Raw genomic sequence first — 14,326 nt, forward strand, 5'->3', positions numbered from 1 at the left:
ATGTTTCTATCTTTTTCGGTAGGCCTCCCTCCCTCCCATTGGTTTTAGACCGTCATGTGTTCATTTTCATTTGTTTCCAGAAACTTTTTGATGTCTTCCTTGACTTCATTCTTAACCCATTCATTGTTTAATAGAATGTTATTCAGCCTCAATGAGTTTGAATATTTGGGGGGTTGTTTTTTTTGAGGTTGGCTTCTGGTTTCAAGCCCTTGTGGTCTGAGAAAATGCTATATATGATTTCAATTATTTTGAATTTGTTGAAGTTTACTTTGTGTCCTATCATGTGATCTATCTTTGAAAATATTCCATGTGCATTTGAAAAGAATATGTATTTCGCTTTGGGATAAAAGGTTATATATATATATATATATATGTAATCAGTTAAGTCCATTTGATCTAATGCATCATTCAGTTTCACAATGTCCTTGTTGATATTTTATTTGGAAGATCTCTCTATTGTTGACAGTGGGGTTCTAAAATTCCCTAGTATAAGTGTGTTGCTGTCTATAACTTTCCTGAAGTCCTCTAAGATTTTTCTTATATATCAGAGTGTTCCTATGTTGACTACATATATGTTTACAATATTCATGCCTTCTTGAAGGATTCTTCCCTTGAGTATTATGAAGTGTTCTTCTCTGTGTCTTCTTGTGGCCTTTGTTTTAAAGTCTGATATAAGTATTGCTACCCTAGCTTTCTTTTCCTGTCCATTTGTTTAAAATATTTTTTCCAACACTTCACTTTCAGTCTGTGTACATCTTTTGTTCTGAGGTGGGTCTCTTGTAGGCAGCATATCAGTGGGTTATGTTTTCTCATCCATTCAGCTACCTTATGTCTTTTGACTGGAGCATTTAAGGTTATTTTTAATAGATACTTATTCATTGTCTTTTTACTTCCTTTGTACTTGTGTTCCTTTCTCTCTCTCACCTTTTTTCTTCTTAAAGCAGTCTCTTTAGCATATCTTGCAAGGTTGGTTTAGTGAAGGTGTATTCTTTTAGCCTTCTGGCTGGCAAAGTCCTTACTTTGCCTTAAGTACGGAGTTTGCCAATGCCAGCCAAACTCCTTACTTAAGGCAAATTAAGTAAGGAGTTTGGCTTACTTAAGTAACTCCATTTTAATTGAGAGCCCCTCTGGGTAGAGTAGTCTTGGTTGCAGGCCTTTGCTTTTCATTACATGGAATATATGATGCCATTCCCTTCTGTCTTGTAGTGTTTCCATTGAGAAGTCAGGTGCTAACATTTTCAGGGCTCCTTTGTATGTCACTTCCTGTTTCTCCCTTGCTGCCTTTAAGATTCTCCATTTGTCTTTGAATTTTGCCATCTTAATAATGATGTGTCTTGGAGTGGGATTCTTCAGGTTCCTCTTGATTGAGACCTCCAGTGCTTCCTGGACTTATGCGCCTTTTTCTCTCATCAAATTAGGGAAGTTTTCCTTCACTACTTTTTCAAACAGGTTTTCTATCCCTTGCTCTTCTTATCTCCTTCTGGAATCCCTATTATAAGGATACTATTATCTATTATGTTGTCCTGCAGCTCCCTTAACCCCTCTTTGTTCATTTTTAGTCTTTTTCCCTTTTCTTGCTCTTTCTGGGAATTTTTTCCTACTTTTTTCTTTAGCTCACCTGTTTAATCTTCTGCTTCACCTAGTTTGCTTTTGATTCCTTCTATTGTGTTCTTCAGTTCACAAATTGTATTCATTTCTTCTTAGCTCTTGTTGATATTTTCTATGTTCTTTTTCATGCTGATATAATTTGCAGTAAGTTCCTCATAGTTTCCCTGTAATTTTTGGTAATTCTCAGTGAGCTCATTGAGCTTCTTTATAACCATTGTTTTGAACTTGATATCTGATAGTTGGCTCACCTCTCTTTCATTTAGCACTATTTCTGAGGATTCCTCCTTTCCTTTTTATTGGGGGTTGTTTCTTTGTCTTCCCATTATTTATGAGATTCTTCTTGGTTGCTTCTGCATCTTAAATTGATCCGATTTGATCCCTGACTTTGTAGTATGACCTTCTATGGTAGGAGACTGTGAGATTCAGTGGTGCAGTTTCCTTGGTCTCCCAAACTTTATGCTTTTAGGATGCCCTTTATGCTACTTATGTTGGCTCTCTGGATGTAACTGAGTTTTGATTGTTGTTGGGTCATTCTTTGGTGGGTCTTTCCCTCCACCTGGTTTTCTGAGGGTCACTCTGCCTACCACATCTTGTATGCATTGTGCAGGTGCTGCCAGAACAAAACCACAAAGCCCAGGAAACCAACCCACTCCTGCAAAAATAACTCCCCCCTCTGCAACCCCACTATCAACAGCAAATGAACCAGTATTAATAAGTGCATAAGGAGATTGAGAGCATTATAAGAAAGGATAGAGAATATGACATGACCTACTAAAAAACTGTTTTGAGAGGGGTGAGGGAGGAGAACTGATACAAGTGGGGAGTCAGAAAAATGCAAAGAAAGTAAAATTTACATCATGAATAAAAAATGGAATAAAGAAAATAGAGTATGCACAAATTTGATGGACAAGAAATGAATGTTACAAAGCTATACAGGGAAGAAAACATCACAAATCATGGAGAAGACCACAGTGAATTCTGTCTCTTTAGCCTTTAGTATTTACTACTGGTTTTTTTTCTTTCTTTCTGGATCTACCTCTGGTGATATCAGATTTGACCTTAGGCAGCCTGTTTGAGACTTCCAGGGATCTACAGTCTGTGGCTGGCTTCCTCAGTTATGAATCTAGTCACTCTGCACTCAGCAGTCAGGCTTAAGCACCACAGAACCAGAGCAGAGTCTCTTCTGGGGGTGGGACTGTTGTTTTCCCTCAGGCTGCTGCTGCTTGGAGGGGAGTGGTCTACCTGAGCTTGATGGCTGCTCCTGTATGGGGGATGATGCACCACCAGGATCCCAGTGGCTACTCTTTCAGTTCTCTCCCCAAAGTTTCCATCCCATCTCTCTTCAGGCATCTCTAGCCCACTCTGCTCCCCTTCCTTGGATGAAACAGGGTAAGTGGCTGCAAATGAAAATTTGTGTGTTAGCCCTTTTAACAACTCTTTGCATCTCCATCCATCTGTCTCTGACAGAGAGCAGCCCTGCTGCTTTTTTCTACTGGTTGTTGTCTGTGTACTTTCTGGGTTCTCGTGCTCTAGGCTGGGGATTCCAGCTTAGTGTTTAGACTCCACTCTTCCAAGGGGAATCCAACTGGTTGCTTAGTTAGCCTTTCAGTGCTGCTGCCTGTGGGAACATAGCCAGCCTTCTGAAGTCTCCACCATACTCCTAACCAATAACGTTGTGCTGAAGCTGATTCTTTTCTCTGTCCAAGGTTATAAGACCTCTCTCTCTCACTATTGTTCCATTGTTTGGTCTGTGTGATTTCTCCACAATTTAGTTGAAATTCCAGATTGGTCCCAGGAGAGATTAGTGTGACTTCTATTCACTCCTCTGCCATCTTGCCAAATCCTAATTTATATTTTTAATGTTACAGATATGCCCTGAAGAGTTGTGCCTTTGTTTTATTCTCCCTTTGTAATAGTACCCATTGAATATATTTTTCTAATGCAATGTTTGGCACTTGACAATCAATCGGTATATGTTAATTGAATGAGAAAAATTATTAATTAGTTATGAATGGGAGATTTTGCATATATAAACATGCAAACCATCTAAACATATGTATGTACTTAGATAATAAGATAAGCAAATATAATGAAGATTTAAAAATAGAAGGTTTATATAAGATTGAAGTTTCTTTATTTCTAGTAGCAAGTAGATGGTTCTGCTCCACATGATCATTCAGGAAGACACTCTTTTGTGTCAGATTACATCTGCCATCTTCTATTCAAGGCTTTTATTTTTGGCCCAAAGGTGATACTCCAATTGTTTCCATTTCATAGCCAAATAAAAGCATTAAAAAAATATCCAGGTCAGGTTTATTTGATTTAATGTGTGGAAAGTTGCAAAAATCACTTCCTTTCATATTCCATAGTTCTTAACCTAGTCCACTGCCACATCTATCTATAAATGATGCTGAAAAAATGTAGTCTGTAGCCCTGGGTAGCTACTTGATAGCATAAAATTCAGAAAGTTCTATTATTTAAAGGATAAAGAGAATGGATATAAGGATAGCAGTCTCACCCATAAGTAAAAGCTCCAAGTTAGAAGGTTTTTTTAAAAAAATTCATTAATGTACAATAACATGTAGAAGTTTTATTTTATGAGAGTGAGTATTGTTACTATTGAAATAAATATTTTCTTCAATATTTGAACATTATAAAAATATCAGTTTTATTTTGATAGTGTATATTAGTAAAACCTTTTTTGAATTTATATGTTAAAACAGTTGTCACCATTTCCCTTCATTCATTCATTTAGGATTTATGGAATTCTTGTTATAAAGCAGACAGTGATTTAGATGGATATCGTAGTAACTATATTGTGACTTTTCATCTCTACATGATTAAATGGAAAAATATAATTTAATAAAGTGTTATGAAAAATAAGATTTTAGTATGAGCTTATTTAACATTCAGGGTAAATAAATGATCAAATATATATGTTTTTCTATCCTACAATAGGTTCTTCGGGTGGTTCGGCTTATTAAGATTTCACCTGCATTAGAAGACTTTGTGTACAAGATATTTGGTCCTGGGAAAAAGCTTGGGAGTTTGGTTGTATTTACTGCCAGCCTCTTGATTGTTATGTCAGCAATTAGTTTGCAGATGTTCTGCTTTGTTGAAGAACTGGACAGATTTACAACCTTTCCAAGGGTAAGAACAAAAATGTAGTTTAGTCTATGATTTTTACTTTAGTAGTAATGATTAACATCAAAGTAATTTTAACAATGGTTCAAAACTATATTTTTGATAACAGAATAACTACCTCATTTTTGATATTCAAAATGGTCTTTTCTGCAGGGTGCAGATGTTTGAGAATATTTTTAGATCATGCATTAATTCTAAAACTCTGGAAATAATAGGATGAGATGCTGAAACCAGTAAAGACTGATAGTGGCATTCTTATCACCTAGGTTTAATGACCAAGATAAAAGAAAGTATATATCTTCATCATAAGCTGACATAATAAGGCCTATTATACAGGAAATATAATCTTGGAGTAAGAATAACACCTTTTTTAATTAAGCTTTGAAGGCAAAGATGTCTATACTCTTAGCAGATATACTAAGTTACCCTGAGTTATTATAATTTTTTTTACCTTATGCTGAATTTGTTACTCATTGCCAAGCATTTGTTGAGTGCCTATGAAGAGCCAGGCAATTTTGGTCAACCTAGGATATAAATACAACTAATTCCTCAGTCCTCAAGAAATTCTCAGTTGAATGGAGTAACCAGTAAATAAATATAAAGTCTTGATAAAGGCAAGCACAAGGCACTGTGGGAATACAGAGGTAAGATCCCTGACTAGGAATGGTGAAATACAATAAGTTTCTTGGAACAGGGGGTTACTGAAGACCAGTTACATGTAGCCAATTGAAGTGTAAGAGTGTGGTGTTTCCAGTTGTGGGGACAGCATGTGATAAAGGTTGGGGGTGAGCCATTTCTTATTCCAGAACTTAAAGGAGAAAGAGTTAATTGCACGAGGAGAAGATAAGGCCAAGAACTTTTAAATGAAATAAAGTGTAATCATCTTTAAAAGCTAATGAGAGAGAACAAGTAGAAGTCAAGGTTAAAGATGTATGAGATAAATACAACCATAACAAAAGGTTCCTGAAGGTTACATGCAGAGCACTGACACTGAGGTGAGTTCAGTGTTAGGTGTTGATCTGTCAGGTGTCGAGGTGTCATGTAGAACAACAAACCAAAGTCACAATGACCTTTTGTTCATTTTCTCCCACAGTGCAATAAAGGGGCAGAAGTAGGAACTGGCTCTTAAATCTTCCATTGTCCCCTGAACAGCACTGGGTGAGGGCCATGTGGATTAGCACAGATATGGTTGGGAGGGAGGTATCTTTGCTTGCAAAGCCTTGTCATTACCATGGTCTGGCCACATAGGATGCCTGGAGCTATCAGCTGATCCATTTTTTTCTCCAAAGATGAGATATGCAAGCAAAGGTGACAATAATTACCATGTTTGTCTCTTAGTCTGCCCCTCACTGGGCAAATACAAATTTCAGACCATGGTAACACTAAGACTGTTACCATAGTCCATCTCTCAGGAGTTTAATTCAGTAAACAGTGTTAAAGGCACATTTTAACAAGTCTCTTCGTGCCATCGATTGTTTAAGGCATGTGGGATACTAAAAGTAAAACAACCCTCAGTTCTCTTTTTTATTTACACAGTCTTATCTTAATTTATATCTTATCTTCATCTTTAACCAGTTCCTCTAATCTTACCTCACCGATATTATATTTTTGACCCAAAACCACTTAGAGCCAGATTGGTTTTAGAGTTTAGAATATTTGGATCATAAGGGTGATATCACCCTCTAAGTTGTCTGAATCAGCATCCTATAATCAACACATTCATATTTCTATAGCAAAATATCAACCTTCACATAAAAGATAAATAAAGATAATGTCTTAGGTTAGATCAAGTTTTTGCTCCTAAATGAAAAAGGAAGGAAGGAAGGAAGGAAGGAAGGAAGGAAGGAAGGAAGGAAGGAAGGAAGGAAGGAAGGAAGGAAGGAAGGAAGGGAGAGAGAAAGAGAGAAAAAAGGGAAGGGAAGGGAAGGGAAGGGAAGGGAAGGGAAGGGAAGGGAAGGGAAGGGAAGGGAAGGGAAGGGAAGGGAAGGGAAGGGAAGGGAAGGGAAGGGAAGGGAAGGGAAGGGAAGGGAAGGGAAGGGAAGGGAAGGGAATCTTTGAGTAGTTTCAGAAATATTTGAATACTGGAGTTGTGAATAAGGACTGTTGGCAAGTATGAAAAAAATCATTGCAGATAAGACTCTGAACTTCTTTCCCACAAGTCCAGTTTCACATTACCGCTTCATAACTTTTTAGCTATGTGACACTGGATAAATCAGTCTTTATGCTTTATTTTCACATCTAAATTATAGGTGAATGTAATATTTCCTCATAGTATTGTGTATATTGAATGAAAACACACCAACAAACACAATAGAACTCTGGGCTTGGAAAGCATAAAAAAATTGTATCCCAAGTTATACATCTGAAGTTGGTATTTTAGTCTCTGTGTAAGAGACAAGGCTGCTTTAGAACTGTCTCTGACTTAACCTTTTGGGATTTGCTCTATTTTCCAGCCATAACAGTAATCAAGTAGCATTGCATTTTCATATCTCCAGTTACTCAATTGTGCCTTTCTGCCTGATTACTTTGACCATTTGATGAAAGCAGCCAGGGACTGTGGGGTCCCCTAATCAGTTTTTCAACAGCTGACAGTGTGGATAGCCTAAGTATGTGAAGTGATAAGAAGCAGGCTTTTTCTTGCACATGAGAATAATTAAGAATTAAGTACCTAAAAATTGTCTTATAAAATGTTAAAGTCATTACAATTACAAAAGTTAGCCATTATTATTCCCAGTCGAATAATAATCACCATCAGTAGGCAATACTTGCCTGATAGGAAGTCATCAGGAAGGATGGCTAAAAACACTTTCTGGCAATTCTAGATTTCTGTTTAGATACTCCCCAGTACATGGATCTTACTCCCTTCTCTTCTTTGACATCTCCCTCATTATCCAGTGCTTGGTTATTGAGGTATGTTAGTTAATTACAGTACGTATAAAAGCACAGCCCATTAAGAGAAGCAATACTCTATTTAAAAAATCACATACTTCTAAACATAAGCTAGGAACTTTTAAAAGTCAGCAGTTGTTTATATTTACTTGGCTTCAGGCTATCTTGGAGGCTGACTACCACCACCAGACATAGAGCTACAGGATGCAAGAGAGTAAACTGTGAGAGCACTTGAGAGATTCTAAAAGAGAACCAGCCATGAAGAAAGAGTCCAGCAAAGGCGGGACAAGCCTGACTTAGCAAAGGGGACTCAGTGTTTGTGCAGAGGAAAATCATTTTTCTCTGTTTCCCACACCTGATCTTGACCCAGCCTTCTAGATGGCATACTCTCTCTAGGAAATAGAACTAGATGTCAAATAAACACTGGATTGGTTGGACCTTGTTGTATCTTGGGCCCCAGTAACATGTCATTAAATCCTTCTAAGATAACCTGGCATGTACATGTAGAGGTGATTTCTCCATCCAAACTTCCAAAAGAGAATCCTGGAAAGGCAGGGGACCAGTAGAGAAAAAAGCCACCCAGGCACACCAAGTAACAATCCACTGCATTCACTCTCTAATAGAACTTTACTCACATTGAAATACCCTAGGTACTTCCAGAAATACTGGAGGGTGAAGGGGGTTCTAAAGGAATCTCTCACTTGCATTCTATGGGTTCTCCAATAGGTCTACCTGCCTCTGTTGGGCACTTCAGTCCATTTTCCATTTGAAGTAAAAATGATCCTTCTAAAATGTTTCATCACACTACCCTGTTTAAAATACTTCAAGGTTCTCCTTTCACTCAAGATTACAAATCTTTTAATATGTCTTTCAATATCTTTTCATCTCTGGTCCTATTTACCTCTTCAAACTCATATTTCAGAACTTTCTCCACTACAACTTTCAAAGGCAGAGATGGTGTCTATCTTGCTTAATAAGTCCTCCCCACTTAGCACAATACTTGACACAAGATAGCTAAAAATAAGATTCTGATGAAGAATTAATAATAATACTGGACCAAAACAAATATCTGTTCTATTCTTTTTCTAACAGGCCAACTAGCTAGGTTCTATCTTCCACTGTTGTCTACTTCTCCAGGGCCCCTCCATTAGTTTCATCACTGCTCTTACCTTTTGTCCCACTTGAAATGTCTACATAATTCTGTAAGAAAATTTTGGCAGCAAGTGGCAGAAATCTTAACTCCAACCAACTTATGAAATTTATCTCACAAAATTCCAGACATTAGGTACACTTCAGGAAGCCAGGGCTCTGGATCATACATTGAAATTCTCTCATGTATTGTTATGGGTTGAATTGTGTGCCCCAGAAGATATATTGAAAGCCTAATGCCCAGGACTCCAAAATGGGACTTTATTTGGAAATAGAGTTCATCAAACTAAAATGAGATTATGAGAGTGGGCCCTAATCCAATATTACTGATATTCTATAAAACAGAGACATTTGGATCTTACATAAATTTCCAGCCAAGATGGAAGCATAGGTAGACACACTTCCTCACACAACCGAAAGAAGGACAACAACAGATTTAAAAAAAACAACCAGAAGTGCCAGGAAATTGAACTGTATAAAAGTGCAACAATGAAGGAGTTAAAGAAGAAACATTCATCCACCAGTAGGAAGGGTAAAGATGGGCAGCTGGAAAGGACTCACAGCAAGGCAGTGGCTGGTAGAGTCAGCAGTCCCACATTCACATGCAGATAAACTGGGAAGCAAGACAGACTGCACAACCCAGGGTCCCAGCATGGGAAAATAAAGCCTCAAAACCTCTGACTGACAAAACCTGTGTGGGTTGTGGAATCAGGAGAAACTCCCAGCCTCACAGGAGAATTCATTGGAGAGACTCACCCCCTCGGAATCAGCACCAGAAGAGCCCAATTTGCTTGTGGGTAGCCCCAGAAGTGACTGAAAGCTGGCAGAGAGCAAAGCAAGAGGCACTGTTCCCTCTAGGACCCCTCCCCCACTAACAGCATTACAACACAGAGATGTGGGTTGCCCACCCTGGTGAATACCTAAAGCTCCCCCCACCCCTTACCACATAACAGGAACAGAGAGACAAAAAAAATTGCCCAAATAAAAAAAAACAGATCAAAGATAAAAAAATACAACTAAGCAACAAAGAGATAGCCAACCTATCACATACACAGTTCAAAACATGGGTAATCAGGAAGCTCACAGAATTGGTTGAATATGGTCAAAAAATAGAGGAAAAAGTGAAGGCTATGAAAAGTGAAATAAAGGAAAATGTACAGGGAACCAACAGTAAAGGGAAAGCAACTTGGACTCAAATCAATGGTTGGAGCAGAAGGAAGAAAGAAACATTCAACCAGAACCAAATGAAGAAACAAGAAATTTCAAAAATGAGGAGAGGCTGAGAAACCTCCAGAATATCTTTAAATGTTCCAACATCCAAATCATAGGAGTGCCAGAAGAGGAAGAGAAAGAAATTGAAAACTTGTTTGAAAAAATAACGAACAACAACTTTGCTAATCTGGCAAAGGAAATAGACTTCCAGGAAGTCCAGGAAGCTCAGAGAATCCCAAAGAAGTTGGACCCAAAGAGGAGCACACCAAGGCACATCATAACTAACTTACCCAAGATTAAAGATAAGGAGAGAATCTTAAAAGCAGCAAGAGAAAAGGAGACAGTTACCTACAAAAGAGTGCACATAAGATTGTCAGCTGATTTCTCTAAAGAAACCTTACAGGCAAGAAGGGGCTGCAAAGAAGTATTCAAAGTCATGAAAATCAAGGACCCACATCCAAGACTATTCCATCCAGCAAAGCTATCATTTAGAATGGAAGGGCAGATAAAGTGCTTCCAAGATAAAGTCAAGTTAAAGGAGTTTGTCATCACCAAGCCATTGTTATATGAAATGTTAAAGGAGCTTATCTAATAAAAAGATAAAAATATGAACAGTAAAATGACAACAAACTTATAACTATTAACAACCAAACCTAAACAAAAACAAAACTGAACTAAGCAAACAACTAGAACAGGAACAGAATTACAGAAATGGAAATCACACAGAAGGTTATCAGCAGGGTGGGGGAGGGGGATAGAGGGGGAAAGGTACAGGAAATAAGAAGCATAAATGGTAGGTAGAAAATAGATAGGAGGAGGTTAAGAATAGTATAAGAAATATAGAAGCCAAGCAACTTATATGTACAATCCCAGGATATGAACTATGGGCATGGGGGAATGCAGGTGGGAGTGGGTGTGCACAGTGGAGGGGAATAAAGAGGGTGAAATGGGACAACTGTAATAGCATAATCAATCAAATATATTTCAAAAATAAATATCTGCCCTGGCTGGCATAGCTCAGTGGCTTGAGCATGGGCCTGCAAATCAAAGGGCTGCCAGTTTGATTCCCAGTCTAGGGCCCATGCCTGGGTTGCAGGCCAGGTCTCCAGTGAAGGGGCATGTGAGGAAACCACACACTGATGTTTCTCTCCCTCTCTTCCTCTCTCCCTTCCCCTCTCTAAAATTAAATAAATAAAATCTTTTTTAAAAATTTAAAAAATCTTACATAAAAGCAAATTAGAGAGATTTGGACACAGACACAGGCATACACAGATGGAAGATCATATGAAGACACACATGGAGAAGATGGTCATGTGATTGGAGTGGCATCTACAAGCCCAGGGCATCCAAGGTTTGCTGGCCAATACCCAGAGCTAGCAGAGTGAAGGAGAATCTTTCGGAGGGATCCTGGTCCTTCTAATACATTGATTTTAGACTGATACCCTCCAAAACTGGAATAATAAATTCTCATTGCTTTAAGCTGCCCAGTTTTGGGCAGTTAATTACAGCAGCCCTAGCAAACTAATGCAGTTACCCTCTCTATGTGCTGTTTCCATGTTAACGAGATGGGTAGAATATTTCTAGGCTCCATGAAAAGGGGGGAGGGAAAAGGGGGTCATCTCTGCCGTGGTCTCCTTAGAAGCAAGGACACCTTTCCCAGTGCCATCCCCCCTTCCGTCAGCAAAGTTGCTCTCATTTCTATTTGACAGATTCAGTAACTTTGTCATTCTGAAATGAATCACTGGCACTATAGCTGGAATCAAAATCATAGGCCTAAATTAATCATATGAGAAGAGATTAATATTTTGAAGAAAACTACAAAAGTTACTAAAATGGCCATGCCTAAAACCTGGATAAGATTTCTTTTATCTGTATGTCGAAGTTCTTGTATCCCCAGTATAAACGGAGTGTGTAAATAGACATGTGGTAGGAAGAATGGCTGGTGTTTAATTCCTTTCAGTAGCTGGGCCTCAGCTTCTTCCCAGGGTGCCCAAATAATATCTGCAGAGCACCCAGCATGGGGCCAATGCATAGTAGATTCCTGCTCCCCCTCTTTGTTATGGTAATTTCTATCATACTCTCTTGACAGTTATGTACAGCACTTAATGTCTCTACTAGACTACATATATCTTGAGGTTGGCAGCATTGCACCCTCCTCTTCTGACACCTCCCAAAGTGCTTAATACTGTGCAGTGGGATCTGTGGCATCAGGAAGGACAGTCAAGGGCAGAATAGAGAAGGTGTGCTTGAAATTTTCAATGGGAAAACTGACCTATTGATAAAATATAATAAAATAACCTCATCATCTCAAGCCAATAACTTTCTCATCTAATTTGGACCAACCAGACACACTTCTAAGTGGAATTTACAAGGAAGAGCAAGGCCTGCTGAGAGGCGATACCCTGCAGCCTGTTTTGTGGGACTAATAGGTTGTTTAAAAGAACAATTCAGATCAACTTTTCATGATGGAACAGTGTGTACAGGTTATAAAACTGGTCGGGTTAGGCAAAAGCCACCAGTTTTTCTGCAACAAAGACAAAAATTACATATATCCCATAGTTGCCTGATAAAAGCTCATATGTGCACTTTAACTAAGGTCTTACTCAGTTTATTCCACACTAACTGTATAAATCAACTGGGCTCTACATTACTAAAAGGCATGTAATAAAAATGCATTGCACCTCCTTAACCAGCTCAGTATCTTTATGTCTTTCAGTTTTTCATTAAAAGAATAATGATCAGGCCTCATTTGTTTTGAAGTTCCACAGAGAGGGATCATTTTAACTCATAAATTATACAATGCCCTCCATAACATGAGATACTTGAGTTTTAATATTATTTATTTGGTATGTTTGCTTAATTTGCATTCTTTAAATGCTAATTACTTGCTCTATTAAATTTTCACTTATAAAATCATGTCCAAAGCAATTATATAGTTTAAGCAGTAAATGCTATAAAATACTTAATCACAAATGAATTTCTGTTTCCTCTCCCCACCAAAATGGCTAAATTCGTGCTTTTAGTTGTGCTGAAAGAATTATTGAGAAATTTAAAGGAATAGCATGCTCCTTAATTTTTTTTATTATTTGCCAGATGTTAGAGTTTAACTATATTTTTAATGAGTTCAATGTTCATATTATCCTCAAAAGTATGATGACTTCAATTAATATTGCTAAAATATTTATTAAATTTTGTATTATTCTGTCTTTTATGTATTTTTAATTTCTTTCATGAAATATTTTAGACATGCAAAGATACCATGAATAATAAAATATATTATTTGGTTTAACAAGTACATTGGGAGTGGATCTGAAGTCTCTGAGTGCCCCGCCCTCATCAGTATTCTCCCTTCCCCATAGAGAATCACTTTTCTGAATTTAATATTTATGTTTTTAGTACATTCCTTTAAGCTTTTAGTGAATATATAAGCATTAACTGAAAATCACATATCTTTTTGCACAATTTAAACTTGTCTTACATGGTTTTATACTGCAGTGTTTCTTCTGCTAATTACTTTTTTTTGCTCAAGCCCATGCTAGTGAGATTAGTCAATTTGAGTACATGTACCTATATTTTATTTATTTTTCTTATAGTAAATTATGCAGCTATATATTGCATTATATGTGATGCATTATTTGATAAATACTGCACAATTATTTTCCATTTCTATGTGGTAGACAAATTCTAAGGTGGGCCTTCAAGATAAGGCTCACCTTAGAATTTTTCTACCACATAGAATTCTGACTCACTGCAGAATTTCTTTTCCTTGGGTTTAGGAAGGAATTGGGAATATGTTTGGATTTCACTCCTTTGAATAGATTGCTGATCACTTAATCTGGAGTCAATAAAAAAGGAGATCATTTTGAGTGAGCCTGACCTGATCAGAGGAGTATGGGCCTTTCCTGAAAAGAAAGATTTAAAGCAAGAGAGTTTCCTCTTGGCTTTGAAGAAGAAAGCTCTCGTTTTAAAGGATTATGTGGCTAAAACCTGAGGGTAACATTTAGGGATTGTGAGCAGCCCCCAGGCGACTGCATTCAAGAGAGCAGGACCCTCTGACTTATAGAAACTGATATGATAAATTAGCATGGTTTAAAACTGTTAAATTTGTAATAATTTGTAACTCAAATAGAGAAAACTAATACATACAGGGTTTCAATGTCTGTTTTTAATATTTTTTACTTTAAATACCGCTATTTTGAACATTGCACATTAACATTGCATATGTGAAATTCTGTACATGTGAACATTTATTTAAGGTATATATGTATAGAAATACAGTTGCTAAGTCTTAAAATAAAGATATCTTAAACTTTAGTAGATACTG

The 14,326-nt window shown here is 37.4% G+C and overlaps 1 protein-coding gene across 2 annotated transcripts in view; it reads left to right on the forward strand.

The window, feature by feature from the left end:
• NALCN (sodium leak channel, non-selective) overlaps positions 1–14,326 on the forward strand; it is a 416,515-nt gene that overhangs the window by 192,197 nt on the left and 209,992 nt on the right. For both annotated transcript variants that reach the window (XM_037142536.2, XM_053670341.1), the window contains exon 13: positions 4,567–4,758. In XM_037142536.2, the coding sequence (XP_036998431.2) occupies positions 4,567–4,758 (192 nt within the window). The remainder of the gene's footprint in view (positions 1–4,566; positions 4,759–14,326) is intronic.

Source organism: Artibeus jamaicensis, unplaced genomic scaffold (genome assembly GCF_021234435.1).
Source record: "Artibeus jamaicensis isolate MK-2021 breed Jamaican fruit bat unplaced genomic scaffold, CSHL_Jam_final contig_559, whole genome shotgun sequence".
NCBI classification, from domain to species: Eukaryota; Metazoa; Chordata; class Mammalia; order Chiroptera; family Phyllostomidae; genus Artibeus; species Artibeus jamaicensis.